The sequence below is a fragment of the Clinocottus analis genome, unplaced genomic scaffold, assembly GCF_023055335.1.
Source record: "Clinocottus analis isolate CAN_PGR_092001 unplaced genomic scaffold, fCliAna1.0.p SCAF_24, whole genome shotgun sequence".
NCBI lineage: Eukaryota > Metazoa > Chordata > Actinopteri > Perciformes > Cottidae > Clinocottus > Clinocottus analis.
Window position 1 is genome coordinate 781,619 of NW_027175976.1, and position 14,229 is coordinate 795,847.

General features: G+C 42.9%; 1 protein-coding gene and 1 pseudogene across 2 annotated transcripts; both read left to right on the forward strand.

Moving 5' to 3' along the window:
* The first annotated feature begins 990 nt into the window (after window positions 1-990).
* LOC137793987 (four and a half LIM domains protein 2-like) lies at window positions 991-5,246 on the forward strand (annotated as a pseudogene).
* A 951-nt stretch (window positions 5,247-6,197) lies between these two features.
* cunh7orf57 (chromosome unknown C7orf57 homolog) lies at window positions 6,198-12,421 on the forward strand. 2 transcript variants are annotated; one of them, XM_068590767.1, is made up of 8 exons: window positions 6,198-6,311; window positions 7,181-7,274; window positions 7,379-7,552; window positions 8,161-8,248; window positions 8,622-8,748; window positions 9,457-9,521; window positions 9,686-9,789; window positions 9,872-12,421. In XM_068590767.1, exons 2-8 carry the CDS (start codon window positions 7,217-7,219, stop codon window positions 9,928-9,930), a joined length of 675 nt encoding a protein of 224 aa, XP_068446868.1. In that variant the 5' UTR covers window positions 6,198-6,311; window positions 7,181-7,216; the 3' UTR covers window positions 9,931-12,421. The 2 variants fall into 2 exon arrangements, with proteins under 2 accessions (XP_068446868.1, XP_068446869.1); XM_068590768.1 differs by having other exon boundaries at window positions 7,227-7,274.
* The last annotated feature ends 1,808 nt before the right edge of the window (window positions 12,422-14,229 follow it).

Here is a 14,229-nt window from a genome sequence, read left to right on the forward strand (position 1 = left end):
TGAGTTGTTAAAGTGTTTATTACATTTGTACAACAAATTTGTTCACAGTGCTTTCTGAGAAAGAGCTCGTGGTTAGTTTTTTAAATCTGTCCCTTTGCAGATTTTCTTTACTCTTTACAAGCAAAAGTTCTTTGCACGCTTTGATTCTTTTACTTACTTGGCCTATTTTTCTTGTTCAGGGGAAATAAACATGACCGTACAGAAAATGAAACTACGTGTGACTTATTTAAACGTCCACTGCAGCACATACCGACTCTCATTGGAGTCACACACAAATTATTACTGTACTTTTACGATGCAGAAATTAGGCTAAGGACTAACACGTGGCTGCAGTTTAGCCCGAACATGACATGCTGTTTATTTGAACCATTAACAGACACAAGGCATGTACATGATGGACCTATTTTCGTTGTATTTTTCCTTCATCTCATTAGAGGTTTTATTTTGAAATGGATACACACAAAGCAGCAAAGTTAATACAAAATGGTCAAACGAACAACACGCTGTTCATAAACCAGACTCATCTGATCTCACTGTGCATAATTATTATATTAAATGTAATCAAATCAGGAAACTACAGTCATTTCTTATGAAACGCTGACTGGACAGGTTTCAATGCACTGAGATCAGAAACAACATCAGCGATTGTCCCTGATTTGCAATTTGGGTCTCATCTCTTGGACAACTTGTGTCACAAGCGAGTTTATTCTTATTCTGACATGACGCACGCTTTGTTCTCCTGACACTTTGGCATCATAATAACCTGTTAAATGAATTCATAACACACAGATACGTTTATATGTTCACACATCATGTATCTTTTGCTCCAAAGTGTTCCCATTTCACGGCACACAGGGCTTTCTTTAGGTTTCCCTGCCTTCTGGCTTTAATATATAGACGTCTAAATATAATCTGACCTGCCCCCTCTGGTCACAGCGCCTCAACGTCCGGCCCCACTGTGACAAATTGTGCCTTAATTTTAAAAGGCAGATGGACGACAGCGCTCAGAAGACACCGAGGGCTCAGTCTGCACGCCGGCTCTCCCTCTGACAGGTAAGACTTCCTGCTTCACCTCCTCGTCTCCTCTCTGACCCGACGTGTCTTTACTTCCTCTCTGTCTTCCTGCTGTTCACCCAGAAGAGTCTCACGTCTATGTGTGCTGTACAACTGCCTGCTTTAGCCTCATATAGTCATGGCATCCTACATTGATCACCGTTTGATGAATTTAATCAGGTATTTGAAGAGGATTAGAGGATTTTTAAAAAATTATATTGCTGTTTAATACATTGGAGACATTTTTCATCTTAATAACTATGTTTTAAAATGACAATAAGTGGAGCTGTAGACATGGAAAATAGAGAAGACTTGGAGATGGATGACAGAAGAAGCACGTTCATTAGTATTATAGTTGTTTTATGTTCCTTTACTTCAGTTAAGTGCTTAAAAACTGCCGGATACAGCTTCATATAGCCACTGTATCATACATTCACCATCATTTGATGAATATAATCCAGGATTAGAGGATTATTTAAATGACATTACTTTGACAGTGGTATTTCTTTAAGATTTCAGCTCAATATCTACTGTATGTCTTAAAATGAAGTCGTTTCCGTTGGAGCTGAGCACATTGAACATAGAGGCAGAAGGCTTGTAGATGGATGACAGAAGAAGCAAGTTTAGCAAAGTGTTGTACTGGTTTTATGGGATGCGACTGGTGTAGATCCATGAAAGACTACAGGAGGTTTATGGAGCTACGGATCATTAGGATATGATGGGATGTATACTTTATTATATCTTCATTCACCCTCAAGGGGTCATGTGGTTGTGGCAGCAGCAAGCAGAGTTACATAGAAGACCTTTAAGAAAATTAAACAATAAAAGGGTAAAATGCAAAGTATATGAAGTGTGTAAACGCAGTGGAAGCGGTGCTAGTGTGTGAGTTTATAGTTCAGTTTCACTCATTTGGAGCGTCTTTTAAAAGGAAGTTGAGAACTAATCAACTTTATTACAACAGTGTATTTGTAAAAAAAATTTTTTAAAAATGGTTCCAGTGTTTTTTGAAATATTAGATTAAACAACTTTGAGATGACGTTCATTCAAATACTGTCTGGAAAAAAGCTCTTCATCTAATAAATGATCCCATCAGTCGCAGCCTGTGTGTCGTGGCGAGCTTCCTTCATTAGATTAACCCGATTCAGAGGAACAGACTCTGTTCTTCACATTTGTGCCAGAGCTCATCGTGGCTTTGCTCAATGTAACTTCCTGTTTGTGGTCCGTGAGCTTCAGACCAGAGACGCTGACCTCGGCCGTCTCAGGTTCAGCATGTGTGTGTGGGCTGCGTTGATCAGCCGTGCACTGAGCGAGGAGAGCGTTCCCTCTGAACACCTTCCAGTTGGTTTCCCTCCAAGAATTCACTTTCAGAGGTTTGCGTAAGATTTTATGCAGCAATCCTTCTTTAAAAAAATAAATATTTAAATCTCTAATGATGCTATTTGCCAACCAATGGCTCTAAAATCATCTTCCAGCAGAATAAAAGTTTAAAAAGTCCTCTGTGGGAGATGATGCAAGTGTTTCCTTCATTTCCTCTTCTTGTATCTTGTTTCTTCTCTTCCTTCTAGCTTTACCTTTTCTCTTGTTTTTGCTCTTACTCAAGATCTTAACTCATTTAACCTTCTCCCAGAAGAACAAATAAAGACCTTCTAATGCTGTGATTAGTCTTTTGGAGCAAGTCCAAACTTAAAGGTCACATTATGTCTTAATGTCGTATGACAGTGTGTGTCCTATTAGGGGCTGTTTGTGACATTCTTTGGACTAAGTTACTGTGCGACGCCCTCAATTAAGGTGCTTTGTACCTGTTACGAGATCTCAAAGGCACGATGGTTTTATTTATCAGATTATGTGGTGCGCTTTCGTGCAAAGGAGTCAGCTTGGTTACAGAAATCCAATCCCAGTTTCAAAGTTGACTTGGTTTATGTTACAATTACATCGCTTTTTGAAAGTGTTTATTCTCTATTTTCCAGGACAGAAGACCCGGAGAGGAGATTCAGTCACAATGGCCGAGCGTTATGACTGCACAGAGTGTTCAAATACTCTGTACGGGCAGAAGTACATCCTGAAGGACGACAACCCGTTCTGTGTGAAGTGCTACGAGGAGCTTTTCTCCAGCAGCTGTGAAGTCTGCCAGAAGCTCATCAGCTGCACCAGCAAGGTCGAACTCTTCTTCTTTCCTCACCCTTAAGTACAATTTCCTCAAGAAAGTTAAACTACAAAGTGCGATCAGTTAGCTCCAGTTTAGTGCTGCTACTTTCTTCATTCAAGGTATAGTCGGAAAAGATGTGTTTTTAGTTTGCAGCGGAAGATGGAGAGACTTTCTGCTGAAATGCATATGATGTGCATCACATATCAACCAGCATGAAGGCTGGAACAGAGGCTTCCTTACGTTAGGGTGTCTGTCCCTCTGATTTTCTAACTAACCCGACACCCTCTCCCTCCGTCCGCTCTGCAGGATCTGTCGTACAAGGACCGGCACTGGCACAGCGAGTGCTTCCTCTGCTTCAAGTGCGAGCGCTCTCTGGTGGATCGGCCTTTTGCCACCAAGGACGACGTGCCGATGTGCATCGAGTGCTACAGCAGCGAGTACTCTTCCAAGTGCCACGCGTGCCTGAAGACCATCATGCCGGGTGAGGAGGCCTTCCGAGAGTTTTCTCTCAGGGTTCTTTGCTCCTTATTATTTTCATGAATTCAATCAGGTTAGAAACGACTGCTCTGCGAAAAGCAGACTCTTAATTAGACCCTGCACTCCCTTCAGAGCTCTCATGACTTTAGCAAATTGGCTGTAATTGGTTGAGGCTGATCCGAATGCCGGTGGAAGCTCCCACTGTACATTTCATTATTGATCTCTCTCCTTCTCCTCCCACTCTCTCTCTCTCTCTCTCTCTCCACCCACCAGGCTCCAAAAAGATGGAGCACAGAGGCAACAGTTGGCATGAGAATTGCTTCGCCTGCAACCGTTGCCAGCAGCCCATCGGCACCAAGAGCTTCATCAAGAAGGACGGCAACAACTACTGCCTGTCCTGCTACGAGAAGCAGTTTGCCATGCAGTGCGTCCACTGCAAGAAGGTGAAAGTCGCTCATAAATCAAAGGTTTCTTTCAAATGCAACAGGTTTTTATTGTTGCTTAATGCTCCAGAGGTTGTGGAAAGGTCTCTAATAAGCAACTCTTTCCTCCGGTAGAGATCAATATTCAGTTTGAGAGGCATTTAAGAGCTTAAGTTAACCAGTATTCATTTTCCTTAGAAGTCCTCTGGGGGTAACTTTAACGTTACAGACATTCTGGTGCTATGATGCTTCCTTTGAGGAAGATATTCAAAGACAAGAGTGTGTGTTTCTCATGGCTGCACAGTCACAGCTGGAGAAGACAGACATTCAGTGAGAGGAGGAAAGAAGACTCTTAAAAACCATAGACCCCCCTAAACTAAATATAAAACTGTATAAATCACAACTTCATTGACTTTTCGAGCAAAGGCCTAAAAATATTTTTTATTTTTAAACGTAAGCATTTTTAGAAGTCTCAATAGCATGTAGTTGTTCCTTATTGTTCACACCACATGTCCCGACTCTTTCAGCCCATCACCACTGGAGGAGTGAACTACCGGGACCAGCCGTGGCACAAGGAGTGCTTCGTGTGCATCGGCTGCAAGCAGCAGCTGGCCGGCCAGCGGTTCACCTCTCGGGACGACTTCGCCTACTGCCTCGACTGCTTCTGCAACCTGTTTGCCAAGAAGTGTGCCTACTGCACCACCCCGATCAGCGGTAAAGCTTCACACGGGAGCGTGTCATGCTTGTTGAAATAGATCCAGAGCAACACAGATATAAGAAGCAGAAGAAGAATGCAGGGACGTTCTCTCTCGTCACTGTATTCAATGTCCTTCATTCCCACATGACTTACATATAGAAGTAACCGCAGCATGAGGTGCACTTGTTTTATGTTGGTCTAGGTGCATCCAATCACCATGAATTACAGGGTTATTGCGTTACAGAGATCATGGGACAGTGCGGGTCACTCACGGCTCCTCTTCCTCGCTTTCCTCGCAGGTCTCGGAGGCAGCAAGTACATCTCCTTTGAGCAGCGTCAGTGGCACAACGACTGCTTCAACTGCAAGCGGTGCTGCGTGTCTCTGGTGGGTCGAGGGTTCCTGACGTGCAAAGAGGACGTCCTCTGCCCCGAGTGTGTCAAAGACTTCTGAGGGATGTCCGCGCTTCGAGTTACAAGCAACAATCAGAGCGCATGAGCAGTATTCTCCTAACGTATCATTTATTAATTTCTCACACATTAACCTGTGATGACGACATTGTGTTTAATGTCAATAAGTTGAAGTCTTCAATGTTTAGTTTTTCTGTTTTGCAGAATGTATTGATGTTTCTCAGAAACATTCCTGTTAGAAAAGTCAAGAAAAAAAAAGTGTTTCCCATTTTGTCTGTGTTCATCACAAATAACCATTTTAAGTGATTTAAATTGTTCTTAACAGAGTTAATATAATGCTACTATACAATGCTATGAATACTGTTTATTTTAATTATAGGCATAATAAAGATTATTTGGATTTGATGAATGGTTAATTGTGCATTAATAAAAGTAACCGACTGAATAGCCCTTAAGGTGTAGCTAAAGACTTAATAAATAATCAACACATGATTAACTAATTAATTATAGATGTGACAATAACACATGTTATATATATATATATATATATATATATATATATATATATATATATATATATATATATATATATATATATATATATATATATATATATATATATATATATATATATATATATATATATATATATATATATATATATATATTATGTATTAACATGCTTAGGATTTTTTTTCAAGTGTGAAGTTAATGATAATAAACTAAGAAAAGTATTTGAATAATTAAATTTGCTGACGTAAACGTTAATGTGTTAATACATAGTTTTTGGTCCAGATTATCCTCTGAAGGACAAAGATCGTCTCTCTACGTAGTAACAACATAAATATCAAAGTGAGGTCTCGCTCTGGTCCTATTTTATGCTCTGGTTTGGCTGTGAATCATCGTGCGGTAACAACCACAGCCTACAAAACCACGTCAACCTTTTGTTTATATAGACGATCTTTGTTTAGCGTACAGGAAGTCAGCAGCAGGTGCCACCGGAAGTGTGTTCGGTCCAGCCTTTGCCTGCAGAAGGGGAGGGAGCTAACGCCGTTTAATTGCATCAAACATCTCAGTAGTTTAACCAAAAACAAAAATACCACATAATGTAAGTGATATGTCTATATTTTTTTAAGTTTTAACGTCAGTTGTGTTGGTAAAACGAGCATTATTGCAGCGAGAAGTGAGGTTAGCGGTGAAAATCCACTGCGGCATCTAGCTAGGCGGCTAAATATATTAGCATGGCTTTGTTAGCCAAAATAAAAATATTCCGCCTTAAAAAGATACTTATTATATGTCTCTTCATATCATATGCTTGTTTTTATTCAGACAATGCACTGTGTGCGTGCTCTAAATATAATTTATACGTCCTCTGCAAAGTCGGCTCACTTTTTATCAAATGGATTTTTTTATTGATATATTCCTCGTGTTACCGATTATTATTATTAGTATAGATATTGTTTCACGTGCACAATTGATGGTCGTGTTATTTGCATCATTGCATCCATGCCGATGGAAAAGCGCAGACGGGCCGCTGTGTCCCATACGGGAAGTCAGGGGAAACAGAAGGCCAGGCCCCATCAGAAAAATCGATGAAATAAGACGGCATTGCTATTAGTCGACCGTTCATACTTGTTTAACACGACTTGCTATATTTTAGTAGTGTTGTCTTTCTATCTTGGTAAATTCGGCCAGATGCTGCATCATATTAAATAAAATTTAAAAAGAAATCTCAGTTACTCTTAATGAGTTTAGGCCAATGTCCCTGTCCGTCCATTTTGGTGGAAGATGAGTAAGGAAAAAAGGACATCTGTTGTACAGTAAAATTATGAGTCCAACAAGTGTTGTTGAGTTTCGGATGTGTTCAGATGAAAAAAAAATGCACTCAGCAATTTAGGCCTAAAGATATATTTCATATGATTATGAATGAGTGAGGTTGCCTTAAACTTAAGTTATGTTTCATTGTGCCGTTAACAGACTTTTAAGAATCCCCTGTGATCGTTGGATTGTTTCATGTCTTCAGCTGAGATGAGTGCTGCAGTACCCAACCATCGAAGGACCAAGCCCGGTGGTAAGACCCTGCAAAGCATTTCCTGGCTCCGTCACCTGTGACGCCTTTGAATGCTCAAAGCTCGCAAAGCAAATGGGCGGAGCTTAATTCTCAGGTCATTGCAGGAATAAAGACCGTGGTCGTGACCAGCAACGCGACTGGACCGTCCTCCCAGATCCCGGGTCTGTCCCAGACCGCCGATGAAACCTCCCCAGTGGAGAGGAACAGCGGGAGGCGTGTCGGGATCTTTGCGTCCGACTCCGAGTACGTCAAGCTCGCAAAGGGAGGTGGACACAAAGGTAAAATGTCATGTTTCACAGCATCGTTTTGAACTCAGGCTGTTCAGATCCTCGTGCAGTTTTATGGCAGAATGCTAACAAAAAGTGATTCCACTGATGTCGACGATGTCGTTTAACTCTTTGAAATGCAAATCCTTGAACAGGTGGCCTCCACATGAGACAGGGAATTCCAAAAATACTTCATCTGCATTTTGGGAAACAACAACCGCTGTTTGGTTGTTTTCAAACTGCGACGTCGCTGTTTTCCGCGACCGCAGGGTCACTTTTGTTGTGCACAATGAAAACTTTGATGTTAAGTTCCACATAAATGTTTTATCAGTGCAGTCGGGGTTGCAGTTGCTCCTGTGTGCCAAACTCCATTTGAAAAAATGCCAATTTTAGCCTGCTTTGTTTCTAGTCTGCCAATCTGCTATCTCATTCATGGTTTTGGTACATTTGTCACACAGAAAACGGCAGCATGAAATAATTCAAACTTGTTTTGGAGGAGAGTAATTGTTCAGGCCGTGCAGTTAAATATTCCACTGTGCTTTTTTAGAGGTAAGACGCGGTACAGTGCTTCATAATTGCTGGCAGTGTTTCATTTCGAGCATGGTGTCGCCTCCCTGCAGGGCTGTTGAGTCATGCCGCTGATGCCGACAACCAACCCATGAAGCCCTACAATCCACCCACCTGGTTTGGAGGGGACGAGTCAAAGGGGTGAGACGAAACACACATGAGCAGTCTAAGGAGGAGATGATGCGACTCACAACAACCCCAACGACATTTAAAGTCCGTTTCCCAACACACGCTCAGCTGGAGCCTAAAATACTACATTTTTTATGGCCTCAGTGATTGTTAAATATATAAACAATGCTTGCAAAAGCAAAAAATCTTTCTCTGGCATCGACTTGGATGAAAGTCAAAGTATTTTATCTGCAAATGCCGACTTTTAAGGTGAAGCACAACACTCCTAAATTCTCCTCCGCCCTCCTCAGAGCCCTGCGAGCGGCCGGGCCTCGGCCAACGTCTCCCAGAATGTGATAAGCAGTCATTTCCCATCGTTTATGTCACCGTGGTTTTGTGCTTACAGCGGAAGCAAAACAACGTCCCCCGACAGCTCGATGAAGGCGAGCAGGCAGCTGCTGGCTGCACCGTTTGGGACTGATAACAGTTCGACCTGGGAAAGCGATGATAGAATTTCCTCTGATAAAGAGAAGGTGAATGGACCAAACTAGTCACCCCCAAACATTTATACACCGTGTCGATGTCTTCCATCCTTTTTTTTTATTTATTTCACCACCTTTCCCCCCTTTTTTTTTCTCCACCTAATTTTGCTCCATCGTCGCATTCTGGTTCAACTTAATTTGGGTTTATCTTCCTGTCCCTGCTTTTTGGCTGAGTGGTAGAAATATTTCTAGAAGTTTTTACGGTAAGTACAGATAAAACACATTTATGTGAAGTATATTTCAGGCAATGTTCTTGTTTTTACATCAAAGTAACTGGAACGTTTTCTTAGTCGTGTTATCAAGACTGAGCGTTCAGCTAGTTTAAAAACAAGTTTATATATATGTTTATATTCCTCACCTATTTATCAGAAAGTATTCATATTGTAGTTTTACACGATTTAAAGGATTTTAACTTGTAGTTGAATGCCTCGATGTTGGGATCCAGCAGTTTTTGTTCATGCCAGCTTCTTCAATCATTTTATAATTTTCCATCGCATGATGCATTTCATCTTCCATCCTTTTCCCCGTCACCGCGGCGTGTTCCACTTGCTCGTCGGCGTGTATAATTCCGCAGCTGCAGAAGTCTGAATGTTCTACATTCATTGCTCCATCAAAGTGTCCGCTGCGCTCGTGTCGTAACTGTCGTTCCTTCAGCGCTCCACAGACGAGCGGAAAGCTTAACTCTTCTCCGTCCCGCAGATGTCTCCTGATGGCGTTGCCAATGACATGGAAGAGCTGTCCGTGACCAACAAATACAAGAGAACGTGAGTCTAAAACAAGAAAACACTACAAATATGACGAGCCTGCATCATGAGAGTGTAAGATGAGCTCGCCGAGGGTTGTGGGAGATTTGTTTCTTAAACTTTTATTACATTTGTTGCTTTTTCGCTGTTTTTTTTTTAATGTCTTACCTCACCTTTGTCTTCAGGTGTCATGAGAAGAAGGCTCTCCCGGTCAGCATGACCAAGCTGCTGAGTCACGGCTACGTCGCCAACAAGAAGAAGTCCTCCAACGACGACGACGACGCTTCAAGTACGACCATTTCATCTTTTCGGGGGTAACAAAGCGTTTTGTTTTTGCCTCCGAGACGCTGACGTTTTGCGTTTCCTTGCAGGTGTGACCTCAGAACAGACCAGCACCGTCATGACGGAGGACCTGGACGACCTGGAGTAGTGCGCCCGGGTTCAGGCTTTGAGGGAAAGGGGGTTCGTTCTAACACTCGATTCAAGGTTCCCACAGATCCACGAACACACTCCTCCGCCCCGCCCTCTCGGATTCACTCGCATTTATTGTACATCCACTGACTGTTAGGTTTTGTACTCATGTTAATGCAAAAGGTACTGTCCTATTTATTTGCTTTAATTTGTAAAAATTAAGTTAGATGTGTTGGTGCTCGCGGTATTGTTTTTTTATTTCTGTATTGACGTTCCTCGATTTGAAAGACGAGTTGTGCCTCTGGGTTCTGGGTCCAGAGCTGCCGATCGACGACCGGTTTGATCTGGAGCCCAAAGGAAGTGGAGCGAGAGCTTAGATTGACCTGGTGGCTGGGCTTCAGTTTCCCTCCCTGGTTGTATGAAGATCGAGTTAGTGAAGTTTAAAAGTATTTGTGCTGATGAAATGTGGTTCCAGTGACGTGAAATATGATTTGTTTCGATCGAAGGGGTTCGCGTGGAAGCGATCGCACGCCGCCCAGGTTTGTTTGGTTAAAAGGGGCCAAAGATGAGTTTTATTTTCCTTTTTTTTTTACGGTTTCTCACCACAAACACGTTGTTTTTTACATCTAAAACAAAGAACAGTGCATTGGTTGATTGTTGTTGCTGCTTTTCGCCCAGTTGTCGCGTTTAGAAGACCTCAAATTTAAATGAAGAGTTTGGATTCCATCACTGGCTGAAAGATCAATGTTCTCCTTATTGGGAAGCTCAACAGTGCCAAGTGTTTGATGCCCGTCACTATAGGTCAGAAGCTTGCTAATAGGACTATTAATAGCACTATTCTGTATGTTAAAGCCCTCCGGGGTTGTTGTTGCGTTCTCCAGTCAGCCTTTTGAAGCCCAGCGCTCATGCAACAGAAAAAGTATTAATTATGAAGGGCGGGGCCACCTTCAGCTGAAAGTCAAGTCTGCAGACGGGTTTTTATAAGTGAGTTCTCAATATGCCAACCAAGCAGTTTGTCCCTGCTAATGCAGTGTTTTTTTTTGTTTTTCACTTGGTAGACACCTGTAGGAGACGTTAGTGCACATCACAACAAACCCTCCATCTCATGGCACGTCTGTCCGTCACGATGAGGGAAGCAGTTACTGTTCTGAAGCTTTTACTGCAGATCTGTTGGATATCCTCAAAACAAATCCAAGACGGCTGCTGTATCGATTCTTTAAAACAAACAAAAAGCTTGCATTTTGCTGTTATGCGTCATAAAGGTACCTCTTATTTGTAGCAAACGCCGTCAGTATTGATGAACTTAATTGGTGAATACATCATCTATATCCTGCCGTGTGTATGCATTTATTTAAGTGATGATATCACTATGAAATACTGTTGAATATCGCTGTAAAAAATGTGATTAATAAATGTTTCTCGGCCTCCTGGTCTGGACTGTCTGATCCAGTTGGAAACAGGTTTCAAATTCTAACTCATGTGGATAAATTAAAGCCAAATGTAACTTGATGATTCTGCAGAAACAGACGGACCTTGTGAAGCGCTTTTGTTTAACTAAAAGAAATGTTGGCTTTTTTTGCCCTAAATCCTGGAGTTAAGCGCAGGAGTCTTGCGTTGAGGTTCATGGTCGGAGGAGACGGGGAGCTGCAGAAGTACTCTGACTCTCGGCATATCTCCAAAATTGATTTCTTTTTATTTGATAGACGGTTCAGCTTTGTCATTTAAATGCTTTTTTTCTTTTTCAGCCGGTATCTGCGATCCCAAACGGTGACGGTGAAATCCTAATCCTGCGGGGACATTTGTCAGGCGTAGAAAATTCTCATGAAAAAAAATAATATGAAAAGCATAGGAATGATTTATTTGGGTGTTAACAGCGAGATTAAAGCTCCCCGAGTTTGTCCTCGTAAATCCAACACATTCATCACCTGCGCCTCTGAGACGACGCGGCGGCAGCAGACTGTCATTCGAAAAGAAGTCGCTGGGAAACTCGTACAAGAGACGTGTCATGTTCCACACTACGGTCCCGTTTAGGGCCGTCAGCACTGATGCATAATTCATCTGTGGCACTAAAAAGAGTCGCAAACTAGGCGCGCCAGGGTTTTTTTCCGCAGTAGAAGGAACGACATCTGTTTGATATCGTTTGCTTTGAACCGGTTTATTTCTTATGAACTGTTCAGTTACAGTATCTTCAGTTAAAAGTGTGTTGGTGGCGTCTCCGTCTACAAACAATAGCGGGAATCTTTAGTGGCTTAACTTTGCAGAGTCCCCCCTGAAGTGTTGTCGCTTGTGTGTGTGTGTGTGTCGCCCTCTTGCTTATTGCTTTACCTGCAAGTGGTTCATTTTTTCAAATGCAAATGTACCAGAAGAGACTAAAGATGGCAGCTTTCAAACAGAAGATCCCTCAAGTGTTTAACGTGGGGAGAAATCCACCTCGATGTAAGACCCTGCTTTTCTTGACCACTGCACACAGACTCTCAATTATCATTTCAATAAATGGGCATGTGCATGTACTCCTGTCCTGTGTTTCTTTCATTATCCAACAATAACTAGGAAGGAAGTTACACTAATAGTGTGTGTATGTATATATCATGTTGTGTGATGTTTCGAGCTCTTTGGACCCTGAATTTCCCTTAAGGGATCAATACAGTCATCTATCTACTCGAATACTAATATCATATCCATCTAATTTATTAGATTTCATAAGTCAAAGGTGACTACTCAACACCTTTAAGTGTCTCACACTGATGAACTTGTGTTTATTGTGCTGTTTTATGACGTGTATTTATTGTCATGGATGTTTTTGATCCACCTGACCTGCAAGGTAAACGGATGCTAATTAGCTTAGCAAACTGGTGTCATTACTTTTAATGGCGTGCTGTTCCTGCAGCAATGAAATACAATCCAGATGTTAGCCTATAATATGCTTCATAACCATGTCTACAAAGCATGTCAAACCAATAGTGAGGATGCAAAATACAATGCATCATTGTTTTTATTTTAAAGTTTTCGTTTGAACTCATGAAACAAAATGTGCTCCCGTGCATAAGTCACTCTACGTGAACTATGTCATTATCCTGCGCGTGTCCCGTCCAGACCAGTCAGGCCTTACAGCAGCTGTGTAGAGGAGAGAAGACGTGCACGCGCACACGCACAGTGCCCGCTGCAGGCTGCATCCCCCGCCCCCCTCCAGTTTTGCACAACGCGCCGCATCTCGCTCCTGCAGCCGCGACGGCCGCGCGTGCGACGGCGCAATCGGCTGCGGATCGATTCCCGTATCGGGAGAACCAATCCATAGCCGCATGGTGACGTCACGCCGCTGATCGGTAATAGTTGCTGGGCGTGTTGGTGGGCGGGTGACTGGGTGCCGCGCGCGGACGTCAGGGTGCAGACGGGTGCATTGGACCCTCACACCGGATAAACGGAGAGAAGAAGAAGAAGAAAAAGAAGAAGAAAGACACTACATTGCACGAGGAGCGCGTGGACGCGCACGGGACTGTTTCGCTGTTTTTGTTTTTGTTTGTTTTGTCGTGACAGCGCGTGGGAAATGTAGTAGCTGTCACGGCCGCCCGCGAGGAGGAGGACGGATGCGTAACAGCACGGATTGAGCCAGCTGTGGCCTGCTTCTGACGGCAACATCTGGCCGCTGAGGCGCGCTGACAGCCGCAGCAGCAGCCCGGCTCGCGTGCACCAGGCTCGGGCACGAGAGAGCGAGCCTCTCCGGTGTCCCGGTCTCCGGTCCGGTGAGTCGGTGTGACCTCGTCCTTGGCCCACCGGACGGTTGCTTGAGTGATTGATGTGCACGTTTTGACAGAGAGGCTGCGCGTAATCATGTGATTTATATGAAATAAAATAAAAAAAAGGCTCATGAGGATGAAGCTCTTATGTGGAGAGAGAAAGAAAAAAAAAACATGAACGTGACATGCTGTTAAATGTGCAGCATGCATGCTCACCTGCACATGCAATGCATCACCTTTTAAGGTAAAACTAGGCTCTGAGAGGGAATATACAATAACGTGCGTCACCGGAGAGCCTCACTATACTACAGGAGAATAGAAAGATTGTAAAAGCATGATGATGTTATGATGAATCCCTGCAGGAATTGATACTACCGCCGTATAATAAGCAACCACACTGTAAGTCCCCATTGGGGTATTATATTTAATATCTGTTCCAGAATGTCACATAGATTCAGGATGAGTCCCTGCAGGATGGTTGTTGCAGGTGATCCCTGTGAACCCGCACGTTGACCCACTGTTTCCTCCTCGTCCACATCCTGACCGGCTTGTAGTCCTCCTTGCAGGGTCAGAGAGGGCGCCTC

Excerpts from the sequence above, each read along its gene's own strand:
- cunh7orf57 (XM_068590767.1), top strand. The coding sequence starts at position 7,217 with ATGTCTTCAGCTGAGATGAGTGCTGCAGTACCCAACCATCGAAGGACC. Across the intron at positions 8,749-9,456 it reads TTTCCTCTGATAAAGAGAAG|ATGTCTCCTGATGGCGTTGC; the intron begins GTGAATGGACCA and ends TCCGTCCCGCAG. Across the intron at positions 9,522-9,685 it reads ACCAACAAATACAAGAGAAC|GTGTCATGAGAAGAAGGCTC; the intron begins GTGAGTCTAAAA and ends CTTTGTCTTCAG.